This window comes from Choloepus didactylus, chromosome 18 (assembly GCF_015220235.1).
Source record: "Choloepus didactylus isolate mChoDid1 chromosome 18, mChoDid1.pri, whole genome shotgun sequence".
Taxonomy (NCBI): Eukaryota; Metazoa; Chordata; class Mammalia; order Pilosa; family Megalonychidae; genus Choloepus; species Choloepus didactylus.
In genome coordinates this window covers 34,415,263-34,438,895 of record NC_051324.1, presented here as the reverse complement: position 1 = coordinate 34,438,895, position 23,633 = coordinate 34,415,263, and the positions used below count along the sequence as shown (strand labels likewise).

Below are 23,633 nucleotides of genomic sequence, written 5' to 3'. Positions count from 1 at the left end.
TTCATAAGAGGGTCAGACAACCTGCGGATCTCATTCTCAGGGAAACTTAATATGGAGTACACCCTCCTCCTGAGACCTGGTCCTGGCTGGACTGGGAAAACCTGATTGGGGTTGATCATATCTGGGAAGACACCGTCACAAAAATGTTACATGGAGGCAGGGGAAGAACCAGAAAAACGAGAGCTGAAAAATTCTCATCAACTAAACAGAAGCTATGTTAGAGGTCCAGAATAAGTTGAACGCCAAAGAACAGATAGAGAATAAAGCCAACCAACAAGAAAACCCTAAGTAAAAGAGTGAAAACAAGTTCCAGAATAAACTAATCAAGAAAATCAGATTCCTACACACCTAAAAATCATGAGCCATACCAGGAAACACAAAAATATAGACCAGCCAAAGGAACAAACCAACACTTCAATGGAGATACAGGAGTTGAAACAACTAATTAAAAATGTTCAAACAAATCTTCTAAATCAAATCAACAAGGTAAAAGAAACTGTGGCACAAGAGATGAAGGATATAAAGAAGACACTGGATGACCATAAAAGAAGAATATGTAAGCTTGAAAAAATATGGCAGAACTTATGGGAATGAAAAGCACAATACAAGAGATGAAAAACACAATGGAGACATACAAAAGGAGATTTGAAGAGGCAGAAAAAAGGATCAGTGAACTAGAAGACAGGACTTCTGAAATCATACACACGAAAGAAGCGACAGGGAAAAGAAAGGAAAAATAAAAGCTGGGTAGGGAACTGAATGACAACAAGAAACACACAAATATATGTATTATGGTGTCCCAGAAGAAGAAGAGAAAAGAAAAGGGGCAGAAAGAATAACAGAAGAAATAATCACTGAAAATTTCCCAACTCTTACAAAAGAGATAAAATTACAGACTCAAGAAGTACAGCATACAACAAATAGAACAGATCCAAATAGACCTACTCCAAGATCCTTATTGATCAGATTGTCCAATGTCAAAAACAAAGAGAGAATTCTGAAAAAAGCAAGAGAGAAGTGATCCATCACATAGAAGGGAAGCTCAATAAGACTATCTACAGATTTCTCTACAGAAACGGTGGACAGTGAGAAGGCAGTGGCAGGATATATTTAGGATATTGAAAGAGAAAAATGGCCAATGAAGAATTCTATACCTGGCAAAACTGTCCTTCAAAAAAAGTGTTGACTGTACACTTTGGATGACTGTATGGTGTGTGAATATATCTCAATAAAATTGCATTTAAAAAAAAACAAAAAAAAAAGAGGAGAGATTAAAATATTTTCAGACAGATATTTAGGGAATTTGTGAATAAGAGACCTGGTCTTCAAGAAATACTAAAAGGAGTGCTATAGGCTGATAGGAAAAGACAGGAGAGAGAGAGATGGAGAAGAGTATAGTAATGAAGACTATCAGGAAGGGTAAAAGGAGAGAGAGAGAGAGAAAAAATAAGATATGACATGTAAAATCCAAAACATAAAATGGTAGAGGAAAGTTCTGTCCTCATAGTAAAAACACTAAATATTAATAGATAAAATTCTCCAATAAAAAGACATCAACTGGCAAAATGGATAAAAAAAAAAAGGACCCATCTATATGCTGTATACAAGAGACTCAATTTAGACACAAGGACAAAAATAGGAAAAAAGTGAAAGGTTGGAAAAAGATATTTCATGCAAACAACCAGAAAAGAGCAGGGATAGCTGTATTAATATCATACAAATAAGACTTCAACTGTAAAAAATTTAAAAGAGACAAAGAAGGATGCTATATATTTATAAAAGGGACAATTCATCAAGAAGACATATCATAAAAATTCATGCATTGAGCCAGAGTGCCCCAAAATACATGAGGCAAACACTGACAACACTGAAGAGAGAAGCAGATACCTTTACAATAATAGTTGCAGACTTCAATATACTGCTCTCATCAGTGGATCGAACATCTAGACAGAGGATCAATAAGGCAACACAGATGCTGAATTGTACAATAAATGAACTAGACTTGCGAGACATTTACAGAATACTACACCACATAATAGCAGGATACACATTTGTCTCAAAGTGCTCAAGGATCATTCTCTAGGACAGACTACATGTGGGTCACAAAGAAAGTTTCAACAAATTTAAAAATACTGCTATTATACAAAACACTTTCTTGGATCATAATGGAATGAACTTGGAAATCAATAACAGGCAGAAGGTCAGAAAATTCACAAATACATGGATGCTAAACAACACACTCTTAACCAGTGGGAAAGTAAGAAATTTCAAGAGAAATTCGTGAATATCTTGAGGCAAATGAAAATGAAAACACAACATATCAAAACTTATGGGAAGAAGCAAAGGTGGTGCTGTGAGGGAAATTGATCGCCCTCAGCACCTATATTAAAAGAGGTGAAAGAGCAAAAATTGAGGTATTACCTGTTCAACTAGAGGAATTAGAGAAAGAATAGTGAGTTAACCTGAAAGCAAACAGAAGGAAAGAAATAACAAAGATTAGAGCAGAAATAAATGAAGTTGTGAACATGAAAACAATAGAGAGAATCAGCAAAACCAGAAGGTAGCTCTTTGAGAAAATTGATGGACCCTTAGCTTAACAACAACAAAAAAGAGAGTAGAAGCAGATAAACAAAATCAGAAATGGGAAAGGGGACATAACTATTGCCCCACAGAAATAAAGGAGATAATGAGAGGATACTAAGAGCAACCATAGGCTAATAAACTAGACAATTTACACAACATGGACAAACTTTCTAGAAAAGCAGGAAGAACCAACATTGACTCAAGAAGAACAGATAACGTCAACAAACCAATCACAAATAAAGAGACTGAGTCAGTAATCAACAATCTCCCCAAAAAGAAAAGTCCAGGAACAGATGGCTTCACAGGTGAATTCTACCAAGCAATCAAGAAAGAATTAGTACCAATCCTGCTCTAACTCTTCAAAAAAATTGAAGAGGAGGGAAAACTACCTGACTCATTCTATGAAGCCCAGTATCACCCTAATACCAAAATTAAAGATACTACAAAAAGAGAAAATTATAGACGAAACCCTTTAATGGATATCGATGCAAAAATCCTCAACAAAATACTCACAAATCAAATCCAGCAGCACATTAAAAGAATTATACACCATGACCAAGTGGGATTTATTCCAGGTATGCAAGGCTGGTTCAACACAAGAAAATCAATTAAGGTAATACACCACATCAATAAATCAAAGCAGAAGAATCACATGATCATCTCAATGGATGCAGAAAAGGCATGTGACACAATTCAACATCCTTTCTTGATGAAAACACTCAAAAGGATGCAAATTGAAGGGGCCTTTCTCAATACGATAAAGGCAATGTATGAAAAACCAACAGCTAACATCATACTTAATGGGGAAAGACTGAGAGCTTCCTCTAAGATCAGGAACAAGACAAGGATACTCACAGTCACCATTGTTATTCAACACTGTTCTAGTTAGAGCAATTAGGCAAGAAAGAGAAATAAAAGGCATCCAAATTGGAGAAGAAGAAGTAAAACTTTCACTGTCTGTAGATGACATGATCCTATATGTGGAAAATCTGGAAAAATCTAAAGCAATGCTACTAGAGCTAACAAATGAATATAGCAAAGTGGCAGGGTATAAGATCAACAAGCAAAACTCAGTAGTATTCCTATACACCAATAATGAGCAACATGAGGAGGAAATGAAAAAAAAAATTCCATTTACAACAGCAACAAAAAGAATCAAGCATTTAGGAACAAATTTAACCAAGGCCTATACACAGAAAACATCAAGAAATTGCTAAAAGAAATCAAACAGGACCTAAAAAATTGGAAGAGCATATTATGTTCATGGATTGGACTACTACATATAGTTAACATGTCAATTCTACCTGAAGCTATTTATAGATTCAATGCAATACCACTCAAAAGGCCAACAACCTACTTGGCAGAAATAGAAAAACAAATAACCAAATCTATTTGGAAGGGCAGGGTGCCCCAAATAGTCAAAATATTTTGAGAAAGAGGAATGAAGTGGGAGGTCTCACACTACCTAACTTTAAAACATATTACAAAGCTACAGTGGTCAAAACAGCATGGTACTCGCATAGAAAAGACATACTGACAAATGGAATCAACTTTAGGGTTCAGAAATTAACCCTCACATCTACAGACAATGATATTTGATAAGGCAGTCAAGCCAACACAACAGGGACAGAGCAGCCTCTTCATAAAATGATGTTTAGAGAACCATATCCAAAAGAATGAAAGAGGTCTCCTATCTCACACCTTATACAAAAATTAACTCAAAATGGATCTAAGACCTAAACATTAGAGCTAAGACCATAAAATTTTTAGAAAAAAATGCAGGGAAATATCTTAAAGATCTTGTGATAGAAGGTGGTTTCTTAGACCTTACACCCTAAGTGCAAGCAATGAAAGAAGAAATAGTTTAGTGGGATCTCCTCAAAATTAAACACTGTGAGAAAAGTAAAAAGGCAGCCTACTCAATGGGAGACAATATTTGAAAACTACATATCAGATAAGGGTTTAATATCAACAACCCAAAAAAGAAAGCTACAGATAAACAACAAGAAGACAAACAACACAATTTAAAAATGGTCAAAAGACACAGACAGACACTTTTATCAAAAAGAAAACAAATGGCTCAAAAACATATGAAAAGATGCTAAACTTCACTGGCTATTAGGAAAATGCAAATCAAAACCACAATGAGATATCAACTCACACCTACAAAAATGGCCATTATAAACAAAACAGAAAATTATAAGTACAGGAGAGGATGTGGAAAATGAGGCACACTTATTTATTGTTGGTGGGAACGCAGAATTTTGCAGCCACTCTGGAAGGCAGTGTGGCAGTTCCTCAGGAAGCTAAGTATAGAACTGCCATATGATCCAGCAATTCCATTACTAAGTATATACTCAGAGGAACTGAAAGCTAAGATGCAAATGGACATTTGTAAACTGATTGTTTACAGCAGCATTATTCACAATTGCCAAGAGATGGAAACAGCCCAAATATCCATAAACGGATGAGTGGATAAACAAACTGTGGTATATACATACAATGGAATATCACACAGCTGTAAGACAGAATAAAGTCACACAGCATATTACAACATGGATAAACCTTGAGGAAGTTAAGTCGAGTGAAATTAGCCAAAAACAAAAGAACAAATACTGTATGGTCTCACTGATATGGAAACATTAATGAGGAATTACTAAAGCTAGAAAAGGGCAGAGATCAGGCATTTGATGCTGAAGGAATATAGAATGCTCAACAGGATTGACTTAATAGATCCAGAAATGGATAGCACAATACTTGTGATGGTAGCACACAACTGTAAGTACACTGAACAAAGGTGACTGTGCGTAAAGTTGAAAGAGGAAGGCTAGGGACATGCATGACACCAAAAGGAAAGATAGAAGATAAAGACTGGAAACCTAGAATGGTCAATCATGGTGATTGAATGTACAAACATAAAAATGTTTTTACATGTGGGAGAACAAATGAATGTCAACTTTGCAAGGTGTTGAAAATGGGATGGCATTGGGGAAAAATGTAATCAATGCAAACTAGAGTCTATAGTTAACAGTAACATTATAATATGCTTCCATTAATTGTAACAAAGGCAATATACTAAAGCTCAATTCCTGTAAGATGGGAATATGAGGGAGTGGTATGGGATTCTTGGTGATGGTGGTATTGTCTGACCTCTTCATTTCATTTCATATTATATTTATATTATTTTATTTTTATTTTTTGTTTTATCTTTTTTATTATTCTTATTTTAATTTTTTGAGTAATGAATATGTTCAAGGGCTGACTGTGGTGATGAATGCACAACTATATGATGACACTGTGAACAACTCATTGAACACCGTAAATGATTGCATGCTATGTGACTATATGTCTATATTGGGGGAGGAGGGAACAAACAGGATACAAGTGCTGGAGAAAATGTGGAGAGAGGGATATACCTATTCATTGTTAGTGGAAAAGTAGAATGGTGCAGCCTATCTGGAGAGCAGTGTGGTGGTTCCACAAGAAGCTAAGTATGGGATTGCCATAAGATCCTGCAACTTCATTATTGGTTATCTACTTGGAAGAACTGAGAGCAGAGATGCAAATGGATATTTGCATACTGATGTTTATGGCGGCAGTATTCACAATCTTCAATGGATGTTTGTGGCCTAATGGTAGATAGACTGATGAATGGAATGGTGAACTATGGTGTATGCATACAATAGAATACTGAGCAACTGTCAGAAGGAATGAAGATGTGAGGCATGCAACTAGGTGAATGGAACTAGGCGAATGGATCTTGAGGACAGCTTTTGAATGAAATAAGCCAGAAATGAAAAGCAAACATTATAGACTAACTATAATGAGCAAACTCTGAGAATTGAGTCTTAAAGCACAAGTTATCAGGGGAAACCTTACTGCAAAGGTCCCTAGATTATAAGTTCTTACTTATAGCAGTCACACATATTTCTGAGATTTTAATGGTTATCTCTGAACTCTGAGATGCTGAGCTGTTTGCCTGGTTGGTCCCTGAGCTTCGAATGTCTGTGTGACATCTGAGACTCAGCTAGAGTTTGGCAGCTATGAATGTCAGTATTAGAACATACAGCAACTGTTAAAAAAGTTGAAAAAAGAGTTGAGAGTTCACTTAGAGACATGAATGAAGCAGATCTGGTTAGGACTAAGGGAAAGCAGACTAAAGGGTAAAAGACGATAGTGACTGTGTTTTAAAACTTCAACTTTGGTGTGATACCAAAGGAAGAGATGTTTATTTGATACAAATCTATATTTTCCCATAGCACAATAAATAATTTAACTTGTACAGTCAGTTTATTCTAACATTGTAATTATATGGAACTTTGAACAGGGAGAGAGATCTGCTTGGTTTGTACAGGTTAGTATGAAACCCTGAAACATCTTAGGGTAATTTGGGCAGATAATAATGTTGTGTTTGCAAAACCCCCTTGAGGGACTGGGGGAAAATGGAGAGAGATTAAACTTTCTCACCTGGGGAAGTAATGATATTTTTACAAGCACTGGGGACTCCAATTTAGAAGGCCAAGCCCTCGATCTTGGGACTTGCCCTTAGGAAGCTTGTTACTACAAAGGAAAGGCTAAACCTACTTATAATTGTGTCTATGAGTCACCCCCAGAGAACCTTTTTGTTGCTCAGATATGGCCTCAGTCTCTCTAAGCCCACTCTGCAAGTAAACTCACTGCCCTCCCCCCTAAGTGGGACATGGCTCCCAGGGGTATAAATTTCCCTGGCAACATGGGACATGACTCCTGGGGATGAGCCTGGTCCCAGCATTGTGGGATTGAGAGTCTTCTTGACCAAAAGGGGTAAGAGAAATGAAACAAAATAAAGTTTCAGTGGCTGAGAGATTTCAAATGGAGTCAAGAGGTCATTCTGGAGGATGTTCTTATGTGTTATATAGATATTCCTTTGCAGTTTTTAGTGTATTGGAATAGATACAAGGAAATACCTGAAACTGTTGAACCCAACCCAGTAAGTAGCCTTGATTCTTGAAGACGACTGTATAACTATATAGCTTACACAGTGTGACTGTGTGATTGTGAAAACCATGGGGTTCACACTCCCTTTATCCAGTGTAGGGACAGATGAGTAGAAAAATAGGAAAGAAATTAAATGAATAATAGGGGGGATGGGATGTTTTGGGTATTTTTAACTTGTATATTTATTCTTATTTTTATTTTTATTTTTTTGGAGTAATGAAAATGTTCAAAAATTGATTTTGGTGATGATGGTACCATATATGATGGTACTGTGAACAACTGACTGTACGCTGTGGATGACTGTAGGGTATGTGAATATATCTCAATAAAACTGAATTCAAAGAAAAAAAATTGAACTTTGAAATTTATCACCTTTCTGTAAATATGTTATGTTCCACAATAAGGAAATAACTGAAATGGTGGAATGTAACCCATAACATTCTTTGAAATGTTATATTACTTGTTAAGTAGTTATACTAGTAGTTATACTAGTTATACTATACTACTTGTTATACTACTTGTTATACTACTTGTTAAATCACACTTTGAAACTTTTCACTGTTACGTATATATGTTAAATTTCACAATAAAAATGTATTAAAAAATATAAAAAGATTCAACGTGATATAAATGACCAGTTAGATTACATTAATATTACACAAAGAAAAGAACTTTAAAAATATACAATTTACTTTGAATGTGACTTTGGTTACTAAATCTAAGGATAAACAGAGTAAGATAAAAAAGAAAAAAATACACACACACACACACATACACACAACTTACTTTGGCTTCAGTTTCTCCTCTGTGAAGAGTGTAAAGATGATGGACAGCACTTTGTGATGAGGACCAAGGATGAGTCAGAATTTGGAAGACATGAAAGTCATGGCCAAGCGTGTCTGTAGTAACTAAAAGCATTCCTGGAAGACAAAAATCAAAGGGTAAAAATAAAAATGATTACGTATGTGAATGAAATGTTTCACTAACTATACAGAATGCTTTAAAATATTAACAAATGGGTAAATTTGCCAAAAATATAAGAAGCTTTCCAAAAATAAAGAACAAAAATAAAATATCTTTCTACCATGCAAAGACAAAACCTTAATGCCACATAATTATACCAACACAGAGAGAAAACAACATGTACAGGTATTACAGCACATGGATTTTCAAGAGACAGGCTATTTTAAATCAGAGAATTGTGGAATCAGCAATAACAAACAAAAGAAAACAAAATAAAGCAAAAGAGTATGACAATAATAATTGCTAAAAGGCATCAGTTTATGCATAGGCAACGTTCTAAGTGTTTTTCACATATGAACTCACAGCAAAAAAAAAAAAAAAAAAAAAATATATATATATATATATATATATATAGAGAGAGAGAGAGAGAGAGAGAGAGGCACAAAGAGGTTAAGAAATTCACCCACTGACAGCTAGGAAGAGTCAAGGCAGGTAAAATCAGGTAATGTTAATTCAGAGTCCAAGCAACTCATCTTCTCTCAACTGGAACAATGAAATGTTTTCTATTTTTTATTTGGTGGAGAAACATTTTATTAAACAGAGGTAGTTCCACCACCCCCACAGTCTTCACTAGAACTCATAGGTTTCATTCCATCACATGAAATGTTTGCAAATCTCAGAAACCATACAGATTCTAAGAGGGAGTCACTTGGTATCGTATGGAAAATGACATGTTCATTCCTGCATAGAGACGAGGAACAGAGACTGAAAAACATATTGAAAACTATTTATTGCAAAAAAAATTTTACATCATTCCCTTCTCTTTAAAAATGTAGAGGAATTAATCTTCAGGCTGTTCATTAGCAAGTCTTTCATTAGAAGTCTGTTGTCTTAAGATCAATTCATCAAATGTTTAGAGTAAATAAGAGGAATATTTTGCTTCTATAGTCTGGTTTTATCAATGAATGTTAAGAAGACTGCTAAACACACATTTGGCAATCATTTTCATTTACTGCCAATTTGATATTACCTTGCTTATCAAATTAAAATCATAAATCATCTCACTTCCAACACCATATGTTAGTTTAATTAATCTTACGAAAATCAGATTATACGAACCGTGGCTTAAAGACCAGTGGAATTCCCAGAAGTACATATAATCTTAAATTTACCAGGTTTGTGAGTTATGTTTTAAAAGCTTAAAAGCACACACATAAAAGGAAAATTCATACAGAGCAGACTGTGACTTGAAAACTATTTATGCAGTATCAGAAGACTAAACCAGACTCCGGCCTGGCCATAAACTAAACCCATGCCCCAACTGAGGTGCCAAGCCACAAAAAGCATTTGCGTCATCTGGGAATACAAGGAAAAGAAGGACTTCTGATTATAGGGCCTGGAAGCGGAAGGCTAGAGTGATTAGCTGTTTAGGCACTGCTGTATGTTTATCTGGAAGCTTCCTCTCTCTCTCACTCTCAGCTTCAAGTCTGATAGATGAGCACTAGCATAAAGGGTGGGGACTGAAGCTGCTGATGGTACATAGCGTCCTCCAAAATCTGAGGTAGCTGGAGACTGAACATTAAGGCTTTTGTGGCCGCAAAAGAACATAAGTCTTTTCAACTGGGCGTCATCTGGTTAGCCCAAAAGGCAAAATTAAAGAGTAGCAAGCCTCCACTGGGCATATGCTATAAGACATTGGAAACATGAGTAGGTATGTCTTTTTTTCCCATATCCTATTTATAACACAGTTATTATGTGCATATGTGAATTGAAAGAAAAACTACTAGCTATTCACACCCTCTTTCTAAAAGAGACATGAAGACTGATATGCTGTCAAAGTGAAATCGTTACAGGAATTATACGTATCATTTAAAATAACTGCAGATTTTGGTGTTAATTCTCATGAATTTTCAAACAATTCTTGTGAATTTAGTATGTCCCCATCAATACTTCTATAGATTTAAACCTATAAATTTAATGACTGTAAAAACTTACTACTTGGATAACATACCATAGGCTATTGTTACATGTGGAAAGGTCTAAAACCAACAATTGGTTTCAACTACAAACCCCACTGAAGTAAACAGGACTATAAGAGGATACTGTGAACAACATCATGCCAATAAATCAGATAACCAAGATGAGTTGGACAAATTCTTAAAAACACACAAACTACCTACATTGACTCAGGAAGAAACAGAAGATCTCAAGAAACCAATTATTAGTAAAGAGACTGAATCTGTAATCAAAAACCTCCCAACAAAGAAAAGACCAGGACCATAGGGCTTCACAGGGGAATTCTACCAAACATTCCAAGAAGTCTTAACTCCAATTCTGCTCAAACTCTTTGAAAAAACTGAAGAGGAGGAACTTTACCTAACTCATTCCATGAGGCTAACATCACCCTCATAGCTAAGTCAGATTAAGATACCACAAGAAAAGAAAACTATAGACCAATATCCTTTATGCATACAGATACAAAAATCCTCAACAAAATACCTGCAAATACAGTAATCAAGTGGAATTTATCTCTGGAATGCAAGGTTGGAACAACATAAGAAAATCAATTAATGTAATACACCATATTAACAGAATGAGAGGAAAAAAAACAAATGATCATCTCAATTGATGTAGAAAAGGCATCTAACAAAATCCAGCATGACTTCTTGATAAAAACACTAAGAACAGTAGGAAAAGAATGAAAATAAATATCATTAAGATGTCAGTCCTACCCAAAGCAATTTACAGTTTCAATGGAATCAAAATCAAAATCTCAACAACCTTCTCTGTAGAAATGGAGAAGACAATCATCAAATTTATATGTTGAGTGAAATAAGCCAGAAAAAATGGACAAATAATGTATGGTATCACAAATATATACTAACTATAATGAGAATTCGAGTACACAGGCACCAGGGGATAGAAAGACAGAGATGGGCAATTGATGATTAAGGAGTACAGAATGTTCAAATAAGGCTAACTGTAAAGGTTCCTAGATTATAAGCTCTTACACCAGTCACATCTATTTCTGAGGGTTTCTTTTTCACATTTTTTCTTCCATTTTTTTATTGAGATATATTCACATACCATACAATCATTCAAAATGCACAATGAATTTTGTTCACAGTACCATCATGCACCTGTGCATTCATCACCACAATCAACGTCCAAACACCCTCATTACTCCAAAAAAAAACCCCACAAAAACAAGAATAAAAATCAAAGCAAAAAAGAATACCCAAAACACCCCATCATCCCATCCCCCCATCCCCACCCCCATCAGTCACCTAATTCTGGTCCCCATTCATATACCCATCCATCCACACACTGGACAAAGGGAGTGTGAGCCACACGGTTATCAAAATCACACAGTCACACCGTATAAGATACATAGTTATACAGTCATCTTCAAGAATCAAAGCTACTGGGTTGCAGTTCAATAGTTTCAGGTATTTCCTTCGATCTATTCCAATACATTAAAAACTACAAAGGGATCTCTATATAGCACATAAGAATAATCTCCAGAATGACCTCTCAATTCCATTTGAAATCTCTCAGCCACTGAAACTTGGTTTCATTTCTGTTTCCTCTTTCGGTCCAGAAGACTCTCAATCCCACAATGCCAGGACTAAGCTCAACCCCAGGAGTCATGTCACTCATAGTGGGGAGGGCAATGAGTTTACCAACAAAGTTGGCTTAGAGACAGACCCCATTTGAGCAACAAAAGAGGTTCTCTGGGGGAGACTCTTAGGCAAAATAATAAGTAGGTTTAGCCTCTCTTTTGCAGTAATAAGCTTCCTAAGGGCATGCCCCAAGATTGAGGGCTCAGCCTTCTAAATTGGTAGTCCCCAATGCTTATGAGAATATCAGTAATTGCCCAGGTGAGGAAGTTTAATATCTCTGCATTTTTCCCCAGTCCCTCAAGGGGGCTTTGCAAATACAATATCATTCTCTGCCCAAATTATTCCAGGATGTATCAGGGTTTCACACTAACCTGTACAAACCAAGCAGATCTCACTCCCTATTCAAAGTTCCATGTAATTATGGTGTTTGAACACACTGACCATACAAGTTAAATTATATAGTATGCCTCAGAAAATATAGATTTGTACCAAATAAACATCTCTTCCATTGATCTTACACCAAAGTTGAAGTTCTGAAACACCATCAATATCATCCTTTACCCTTTAGTCTAGTTTACCTTAGTCCTAACCAAGTCCCTTTCGTTCATATCTCTAACTGAAGTCTGATCTCTTCTTCAGCCTCTTTATCATTTGCTGTACGGGGTAATGCTGATATTAATAGCTGCTGAATTCTAGCTCTGGGTCTCAGGTATCACACATATACCCAAAATTTCAGGGACTGACCAGATTATACACAAAGAGTTCAACATCTCAGAATTTAGAAATAACCATTACAACTCAGGAACAGACGCAACTGCTATAAGAACTTACAATCTAGGAACCTTTACCATAAGCCTTCCGCTGATAACCTATGCTCTCAGATTCAATTCTCAAGTTTGCACATTATAGTTAGTCTGTATTAGTGAGGTGTTATAATGTTTGTCTTTTCATTTCTGGTATTTCACTCAACATACTGTCCTCAAGTTCCATTCACCTAGTCGTATACCTTACAATTTCATTCCAACTTGTAGCCACTCAATATTCCATTGTATGTATACACCACAGGTCATCATTCTGTTCATCCTGAGTTTTAACTGTTTTTCTCAATTCTGAGATGTTGCACTCTTTGTGTAAACCTGGTAGTTCCCTGGAACATTGTGTATCTGTGTGACACCTCAGCACTATTCCATTCAGCAACTGTAAAAGAAGCTAAATAAGAGCTCAGACTCTAATTAGAGATATGAATGAAACAGACCTGGTTAGGACTAAGGTAAATCACAATACAGAGTAAAGGACAATATTGTCTGTACTTTAAAACTTCAACTTCTGTATGAGACCAAAGGAAGAGAAGTTTATTTGGTCAAAATTTAAATGTTCTGTAGCACACTGTCTAATTTAACCTGTCTGGTCAGTTTATTTAAACAATTCAAATACATGGAACCTAGAATAGGAAATGAGAGCCTATTATTCTGTATGAGTTTTTGTAATACCCAGATACATTCCAGAGTATTTGGGGCAGAAAATAAAAAAGTATTTGCAAAGTCTACTTGAGGACTGGGGAAAAATGGGGAACTATTAAACTTCCTCACCTGGGGAATTCCTGATATTCTCTCAGGCATTAGGGACTCACAATTGATTAAGCCAAGCCCTCAATCTTGACTTTCTGAAATTTATTTCTACAATGGCGAGGCTAGGCCTGCATGTAATTATACCTAAGAGTCACTCCCAGGGAGCCTCTTTTATTGCTCAGATGTGGCCTCTATCTTTAAGCAAACTCTGCAAATAAACTCACTACTCTCCCCACTATGTGGACATGACTCCCAGGGGTTTAAGTCTCTCTGGTAATGTGGGACATGACTCCCAGGGTGAGCCTTTCCCTGGTATCATGGGATTGAAAATGCCTTCTGGACCAAAAGGAGGAAAAGAAATGAACAAAATAGTTTAAGTGGTTAAGAGATTTCAAACAGAGTCGAGAGGTCATTCTTGAGGTTACTCTTATGCAAGCTGTAGCCAGTCATTGCAAACTACCACAGTAAGCCAAGACCCAACCAACAGTATTCCTGAAACTTAAATTTTATATCTACTAAAATTATTCTTCAAAATTATAGGCAAAATAAAGACATTCACAAACAGAAAAAAATGCTGAGATGTCATCTTCATTGGAGAACACAGAAAGAGTCCACACAAGAATGGCCAATTGAATTCAATGGAGTATACTACATGTGGTAATGTGAAATGATGCAGCCACTTTGGAAAGTTCCTCATAAACATAAACATAGAGTTACCATATAATCAAGCAATTCAACTCTTAAGTATATACCCATGAGAACTAAAACATGTTCATCCAAAAACTTGTACACAAATGTACAGAGCACCCCTGTCCATTCTCTTACCTTTAAGTTCACCCTCATTATCATGTCTGTACATATCAGGTTATCATTCCCCTCCACTAACTTCTGTCTATCTAGAATAGCTTCGAAGGAAAAAGCTGAACTGATGGATCTGTAGCCCACAAGATTCTTCGAAATTTGCTCTAGAGCTACTCGTTAAATTGAACTTTCAAAGTTATCACCCTTCTATATATATATGTAATATTTCACAATAAGGAAATAACTGAAACTGTGGAACTGTAACCCATAACATTCTTTGAAATTACCTATATAACTACTTGTTAAACTGTATTTTGAAAGTTATCACCTTTCTGTATATATGTAATATTTCACAATAAGGAAATAACTGAAATTGTGGAACTGTAACCCATAACATTCTTTGAAATTTGCTCTCTAGCTACTCGTTGAATCGTACTTTGAAAGTTATCACTATTATGTATATATGTTAAATTTCACAATAAAAAATTTATTTTAAAAAATGCACATAGCAGCATTATTCATAATACCCTGAAAGTGGAAACAACAGAAATGTCCATCAATTGCCAAATTTTGAGTAAAAAAATATGGTATATTCATGGAATGGAATATTACTCAGGAATGAAGTATGGATGCAAGCAGTAACATGAATTAATCTTTAAAACATTATGTGAAGTGACAAAAAGATCATATATTATATGATTGTATTTATATGAAATGCCAGAATAAGAAAATCCATTCAGACAGAAAATAGATTAGTAGAAAATACATGGTGCTTCTTTTGGGGGTGATGAAAGTATTTTAAAATAGGGTAGTGTGATGACTGCACAACTATGACTATACTAAACCCTCCTAAATTGCATGCTTAAAAAGGGTAAATTTAATGGTATGTGAATTATGTCCAAATACAGCTGTTATAGAATATACCTAACACAAATTATGGACTATAGTTAACAGTTATGATATAATATTAACAGTAATAGTCTTCCATAAACTTTAAAAAAGGTACCATACCAATGCTAAGTGTCAAAAATAGTAGGGTATGAGGGGTATGGGGTTTTTTTTTGAGCAATGAAAATGTTCTAAAATTGTGGTGATGAAAACACGACTCTGTGATTATATTGAGAGCCACTGATTATACATGGTGGATGGACTGTGTGGTATGTGAATAAAACAACCAAATAAATAAATAAATAAATAAATTTACAAAAGTATCGTTATACTTTTAAGACAGTACACTTACGTATAATACTGCATGGATTTTTAGTATACAGTGCATGGATTTTCACCTAACAGATTTCTCAATTCAAAATCTATTTGCCTATGGAAATTACAAAGGGCAAATTCCAGAAAGCTTGTTTACATAATTTATAAAAAATATTCCCTAGAAAATGTTATTCATTATATCCCTACATAATTGAAAGCAACATACTTACACCACCCATATTGAATCTGTCCATATCTAAGCATGGGGGCCTCTCTGGCACTTCTAACCAAATCATAAATGGTGCCATTAAACCATTTGTTTTAGTTCTGGCCTCAGAGTCACAGCTAATAAACAAAAATGGGAATGAGAAATTGAAAAACAAACTGAATGCAGCTGCTGAACTAGAAGTTTCACAACTCTGTTTAATGGCATCCCTTAATTTCTCTTCTGAATACATAGCACACAAGACAGAGCTGCATGCCAGCCAGTCAACCAACCTACATTTTCTCCTGAATTCATTTTGTAGTATTATTCCATCATGTACATTTTACGGTATTTTTAACATTATCCAGGAGGTGGCCACAGGTCTGTTTTGTTCTTGAATTTTGTCATTCAGAGCATTTTTATAACCCTGTCACGTAAAATTTTACCTCTTGAAAAAAAGAATGAGAGAAACTTATTTAGCTTCTCGGGTGTAATAGTTACACATATAGGTAAACTGGTTTGAGAAAGGTCAGATATCAAAAGAAAAAGCACATAATCAAATTAGGTTAAGACTTATTAAAATCCACTCCTCAGGTTTTTTGTAAATTTTGTTTTGTTTCCTTTAAATGACTTCCCCTAAACTTGTAACAAGTATTTTAATAAGCACATTGTTATTACTGGCTACACTACATAACTCATGAAAATGCCTCCAACTAAATGTAGGGAATTATTAGAGGTCAAAATAGTTAAAACTTCTTTATATAAATAAATTCAGAAACATTGTATGAATAAAGAAAGATTGGGGGTGTTATCAAAAAATTATATTTTGATAAAGGCCAACTTAAATTTTAAAAAATCATATATAATGTGCTAAGAACCATTTAAATTACATACCTTAAAACAAAATATCAATTAAAAGAGCAGAACATAACAAAATAATTTAGCCAGAGACAGACAATTGTTTCATATTATAACGAATTTCCTAATCACATCAGTAAATTTCACATTTCCTAACCACAACAGTAAATTCATAACAAGAAGAAATTAAACAAAGAGTGATAGCGAATGCATCATTTAAAATCCTAAAAACGTTTTTAAAACTGTGACATAAATAATTTAAGGGGAAAAAATCACTACCACTGAGGTATCCATGCATTTACTACTGGCAGTGCAGCAGCCTCCTGCCAAAACATATACTCATGAAAGACTTAGGGTAATACAAGAAATATAAACCAGAAACTAGACAAGCAAAGTAATGGTCACCTAATGATAGGAAATACCACCAAAATTTGCTATACAGAGCTGGATAAGTTAGCAGCTATGGGAGTGATTTCACCAAGATGGCAAAGTAAGGCATGCTTTCTCACAGCTCAGGAAAACAGATAAGTATCTGGAGTATCTGGGAGAGAACCAAAGCAGGAAAAAAAGTAACTTTAAAATGGAAGGAAAACTTCATGGAGCTATTGCTGGCCCTTCCCCCCCACACCCTCCCCAGCTCAGTGCAAATCTGGTTCACGATCCCAGTATGGGACCAGGGTCCCACTTTTGAAGGGAGCACAATAACCCTTATGCACATACAGGATCCATGAATATCTGTATCAGTCTGACTGGTAGAAGCCTGAAGAACTTAACCAGGACACTCATCACAAAACTGCCATCCCAGAACTTGTCCAGCACCTAGAAGTGGACCGCATGGCAGCTAGTAGGCTATAAGAAAGTAATCAAATTACAGCTGCCTGGGGAAAAGGATTACCAGTTTTAAGACACCCAATATAGCACCCAGGAATTGGAGGAAACACTATTTCCTAGGGGATAACAGGCATTCAGATCAGCGTAACCAGGGAATTTCTAAGTCCACAGGCACATGCCCAGGACAAAAGTATGCTCAGAAAAGACTAGGAGGACCCTACACTTTTGCCTTGAGCTGTTCTTTAAGCCCAACTGCCAAGACAAGAAAAAGGTGCTTTCTTTTCTTTTTTTTTTATTTGATAGTTCTTGATGTTCAAGTAAATCTCAGTCACAACACTAGTTGTATAAAAGATTAAAGAACAGACAAATCAGTGCCAAAATTCCAGAGATAACATGTTAAAATATTGAAATGTCCAGTATGCAAAAAAAAGATTACAAAAGGCATGCAAAGAAACAAGAAATCATGGCCCATGCAAAGGAGCAAGATAAAGCATTAGAAACCATCAATGAACTAGAACAAATGTACAACATTATTACAAGTTATTAACAGAATGGTATATGAGGAAAAAATGTACTTATTACAAACTATGGACTATAGCTAGCAGTAATATCTTAATATTCTTTCATCAAGTATAACAAATGTACCACACCAACACTAGGGATCAATAATAGTGGGGTTAAGGGGGATGAGATGTTTCAGGTTTTCTTTCTCTTTTTTTTTTTTTTTTTTTGAGTAATAAAAATGTTCTAAAATTGGTTGTGTTGATGAATACACAACTACGTGATGATACTGTGAGTCATTTATTGTATATTTTGGATGGATTGTATAGTGTGTGAATATATCGCAATATAATTGCAGCGGCGGTGGCTGCAGAGGAGGAGGAGGAGGGGGAGGGGGAAAGCCCATCAGTGAAGAAGAAGGTGAGCCCATCAATGAAGACCAGATTTTGGACATACTAGACAAAGACTTCAGAAAAACTGTCTTAAATATACTCAAGGAACTAAAGGAAAACAGAAAAATAACAAAAAGAAATCAGGAAAATGACAGATGGATAAAAAAGAGACAGGAAAGAAAAAATCCTAAAAGCTGCATGGTATCATACAGAAGGGAGCCCTAATAAGATTAAATGCCAATTTTGCATTAGAAACCATAGTGACAAGATGGCAGTGGGATGAAATATTTAAAGTTCTGAAGAAAATATCATTGCCAACAAAGATTTTATATTTGGCAAAACTGTCTTTCACAAATGAGGGACAGATTAAGATGTTCCCAGATAACAAAAGCTAAGAGAGTTTCTAACTATTAGATCTGCCCTTCAAGCAATACTAAAGGGAGTTCTTCTGTATAAAGATATAAAGATCTCTGATAAAGATAAATACATGGGGAATTATAAATGCCAGTACTATTGTAATATATTTTTTGTATGTAAGTCCACTTTTTACTTCTTACAGGATCTAAGACGCAAATGTATTAAAAGTAATGAAAAATCTATGGTTGTAGATACACAATGTTTAAAGATTCAATTTGTGACAAGAAAAGCAAAAAGGTAGGAGCAGAGGGTTGGAGGGTTTGTCTATGCTAATGAATTAAAGTTGGTATCAAATCAAACAGGATTGTTATAGATTTAGGATGTTACATTTAAGTCCCATGGTAACTACAAAGAAATTTATGAAAAATATACATAGAAGGAAACGAGAAGGTACTAAAAATGGTTCAGCACGAAAGAGCAAATAAAGTAGGCAGTAATGGAAGAATTGAGGGACCAAAATGATATAAAACTTACAAAAAACAAATACCAAAATGGCAGGAGAAAACCCTGCATAATTAATAGTTACTTTAAATGCAAACGGATTGAACTTTCCATTCCAAAGACACAGATCAGCAAAATGGATAAAAAAGCATGATCCAACTATATATTACCAATAAGAAATTCATCTTAAATTAAAAAACAGTGGGCTGAAAGTGAAGGGATGGAAAACTATATACCATGTAAACAGTAACCAAAAGAGAGCTGGGGTAACTATACTAATATCAGATAAAACAGACATGAAGTAAAAATTATTACAAGGGATAAGGAAGGTCACTATATATTGATAAAGGAGTCCATTTAACAAGATTACATAACAGTTATAAATATACATGTACCTAAAGGCGGAGCTCCAAAATATATACAGCAAATATTGACAAATTTGAAGGGAGAAATACAGTTCTACATTAATAGTAGGAGACATCAATATACTATTTTGAATACCAGGTAGAACATCTAAACAGAAGATCAATAAGGAAATAGAAGACTTATTTCCTTTTAAAGAACTTTTCTCAGTACCTCAAGACCAGGTTAAAATACATCCCCCAGCACTCTGTCCTTACCCCATTCTGGGCTTTCCTCCTTTGTTTGAAGTCTGTACTTTTGTATCTGTATTAATCAGTATGTGTAGAGGCTGTCTCTTATTAACTAAATACCAAGACTTACCCAGTCCCTGTAAGTGGAGTCACTAGTGAAAGAGCTAGAGGAGGATTTTCCTGTGTGTTCAGTTTAAACAGGTAAAAGCACATCAAGCTTTAACCTTTCTGTTAAGGGGTGCTTAAACATTTTAGTGCCATGGGCCCTTTTAGCAGAGTGGTGAAGCCTAGGAACCTCATTCTCAGAATATTTGTGAAAAAGACAAAATACTTAGGATTTAAAAAATTGTCATATAGGGGTTCTTTGTTAACCCTATAAAAGCTCTACCATAATTTAAGTATAAGCAAAATTATTTACAAAATAACACTGAAATGAAATGAAAATATCCATTATTTTATTGCTCACAAACTAATGGTTCAGCTGATACTTCAATGGTTAGTTGCATATATTAATAAGTGAAAGAAATTTCCATTAAAGACTAATGAAAATAACAATGTAATTTTTTTCCTTTCAAAGTTCACATACTCTTTAAAATTTATGCATGGACCTCTCATATCCTTGACCCAGATTCAGTACAGATCCCAGAAGAAATATTATAGATCCTAAAACTCATGAAATGTATCTCAGAAAATGATCTTCCCTACGAGAAATTACACGTCTCAATGAGTGTCTGAATTAATAGGACAAAATGCAGACATTTTAAAAAAATACTTATTCTTTTTATTTAAATGGCAGGATCCATGTGGTTATGTGCAAATGTCTTTTCACCAACATCCAAGCCTGATATTCAGGCTGATAGTGGACATCTTATTGATGAATACAAAAATTTGAAAACTAGGAATCTTGGAGAAATTTCTAGTTTTAAAATTAATATTGTATAAATGTACACAATTAAGTCCTATGGCTCAGCATCCCAATACAGTGTTATTTTGAATGATTTTAATAAGCATCATAGGCTTATATAAAAAGTAATTTAAACTTAGTTATATAAAATTTATAAAACTCTTCTACACTATGAACCACCTCAAAGTGAATAAATTCTGGATGGAACAGATGGAAAACCAATTGCTTACAATTATTATAACATTCTTTAAGCTGTATAATATATTTTCACTATAATGCAAAGTCATAGAAAAAATACAGCTTCTAACTAGAGTAACATGAAATACACACTATTACAAAGGAGTTCTGACATAACAGGTAGAGCATCAAAATAAGCTATACTGGTTACTCCAAGTGGAGTGTTGTAAGTGACATAACTTATGGACTCTTCCTTCAAATTTAACTTAATTTCCACAGTCTTCAGGACATTTCAATAATTATTTGTCTTCATTAATTAAATCGATCCCAATGATCACCAATCACTATAAAAATCTTACTTTATCTAACATGCCTAATTAAGATACTAGAAGGAGGATTATTCAAGTGCTCTATATTATCTCCTTACCATCATTCTTTATTTGAAAGATGAAAAGAAGGGAAAAAAGATGGGTCTTTCCAATGAATTTAAAGTGATAGGATCATTTCTGAAAAATAAGATAAAAATGGCAGCCTCCTCAGATACATTAGCCAAATGGGTAACATCTGAAAAGATTGTACTTTTATGAACATAATATCAACCTTGAAAGCAAAAGAGCAGTTTTATATTTATATTATTTACGTTAAATAATTTTGAAAATTTTCATTTTGAAAACACTAAATTTTTCTATACTTGAAGCATTGCACCAACTCTGTACTCAATTAAGCATTTACCCTGATTTTATATATAGGATAAATATAAGAAAAATATTTTAATAGAAGAATAGCAACTAATAAATGCATACGAAATGACAGAATTTCTTCTATCAATCTGCAGCCTGCAATGAAACAAAACTATTAGGTAAAAAGTTGTTTCATCCCCCTCCTGGTCAAGAAGATGCAACGCAAGACAAAACAAAATAAAGCTTCAGTGGCTGAGAGATTTCAAATGGAGTCGAGAGGTCACTCTGGTGGACATTCTTGCACATTATGTAGTTAACACTTTTTAGGTGTTGATGTATTGGAGTAGCTAGAATTAAATGCCTGAAGCTGTCGCGCTCCAACCCAGTAGCCTTGACTCTTGAAGACTGTGTGGCAGTATAGCTTGCAGGGGGTGGCAGTGTGATTGTGGGGGCCTTGTGGATCACACTCCCAATCCAGTGTATGGATGGATGAGTAGAAAAATGCGGACAGGAGCTATATGAGGAGTGGGGTGGGATGGGGAGATGATTTGGGTGCTCTTTTTTACTTTTATTTCTTATTCTGATTCTGATTCTTTCTGGTGTAAGGAAAATGTTCAAAAATAGATTGGGGTGATGAATGCATAACTATAAGATGGTACTGTGAACAGTTAATTGTACACCACAGATAATTGTATGGTATATGAATATATCTCAATAAAACTGAATTTAATTTTAAAAAGTTGTTTCAAAAATAAAATCAAATAGTATCATGCAGATTTCTTGCTAATCTCCACAAGAAAAAAAATCTATTTTCTAATATGTAGAAATTTGATGGTCACTACCTTATCCATGTGACCAAACATGGTATCACAAATGGGGAAACAATCTGATATAATGTGTCTCCTTCTTGCCTGAAAATAATGTTGACAGCATTACTTATGAAGGTAAAAAAAATTCTGAATCTATTCAAGCCTCTCTAGGTCTAACTTCCAGTTAAAGGAAATCCAAGGAATAGAGAAATAAAGAAAACAATGTCATAATGAAAAAATCTACCAAATTCAAAATTTGGAGAAGAAAACTAGATACTTCAAACGGGGTAAAAAAAAGGTGGAAGCTGTATGACAGATTAAACGGAACTGAAGAATCTGCTATTCTTTTTCTAGTTCTTCAAGATACAAAGTTCATTTACTGATTTAAGATCTTTCTTCTTTTTTTAATGTAGGCATCTACAACTATAAATTTCCAGCTTGTCACTGCTTTTGCTGCATCCCGTAAGTTTTGGTATGTTGTGCTTTTGTTTTCATTCATTTCTATGTATTTTCTAATTTCCCTTGTGATTTCTTCTTTCACCCAATGGTTTTTTAAGGTATGCTATTTAATTACATATTTGTGAATTTTCCAGTTTCCTTCTGTTACTGATTTCTAGCTTCATTCCACTGTGGTCAGGGATGATATCCTGTGCGATGTAAATCTTTTAAAATTTATTGACAGAAATAGACAATGGTGATGGTAGCACAACTCTGTACATGTAATTAATGCTACTAAACTAAACGTAAACGTAAGGAGTGAACTTTAATTAGACCTTGGCATGAAGCAGTTATAAAACACAGTTTTGGGTAATCAAAATTTTTGAAAATGGACTGGATTTTAGATGGTGTAAAATGTTCTGAGCTACAGTGTAATATTTGTTTATGTAGGAGAACTTCCTTATTCTTTGGAAATGCATGGCTAATTAGAAAAGAGTGAAATGTCACAATGCACGTAACTTATACATAAATGGTTCAGCAAAGCATACACATATACATATAAACCCATGCTGGTAACACTAACATAAAGAGAACAGGGAAAATGTGAACTATTGTTTAATCTAGGTGGTGGTACACATGGGTGATCACTGGACTACTTTTTGAACCTAT

At 34.8% G+C, this 23,633-nt stretch overlaps 1 protein-coding gene across 6 annotated transcripts in view; it reads right to left on the bottom strand.

Moving 5' to 3' along the window:
* BCAS3 (BCAS3 microtubule associated cell migration factor) overlaps positions 1-23,633 on the bottom strand; it is a 799,405-nt gene that overhangs the window by 431,481 nt on the left and 344,291 nt on the right. For all 6 annotated transcript variants that reach the window (XM_037808130.1, XM_037808128.1, XM_037808132.1 and 3 more), the window contains exon 14: positions 8,347-8,480. In XM_037808130.1, coding sequence (XP_037664058.1) covers positions 8,347-8,480 — 134 coding nt within the window. The remainder of the gene's footprint in view (positions 1-8,346; positions 8,481-23,633) is intronic.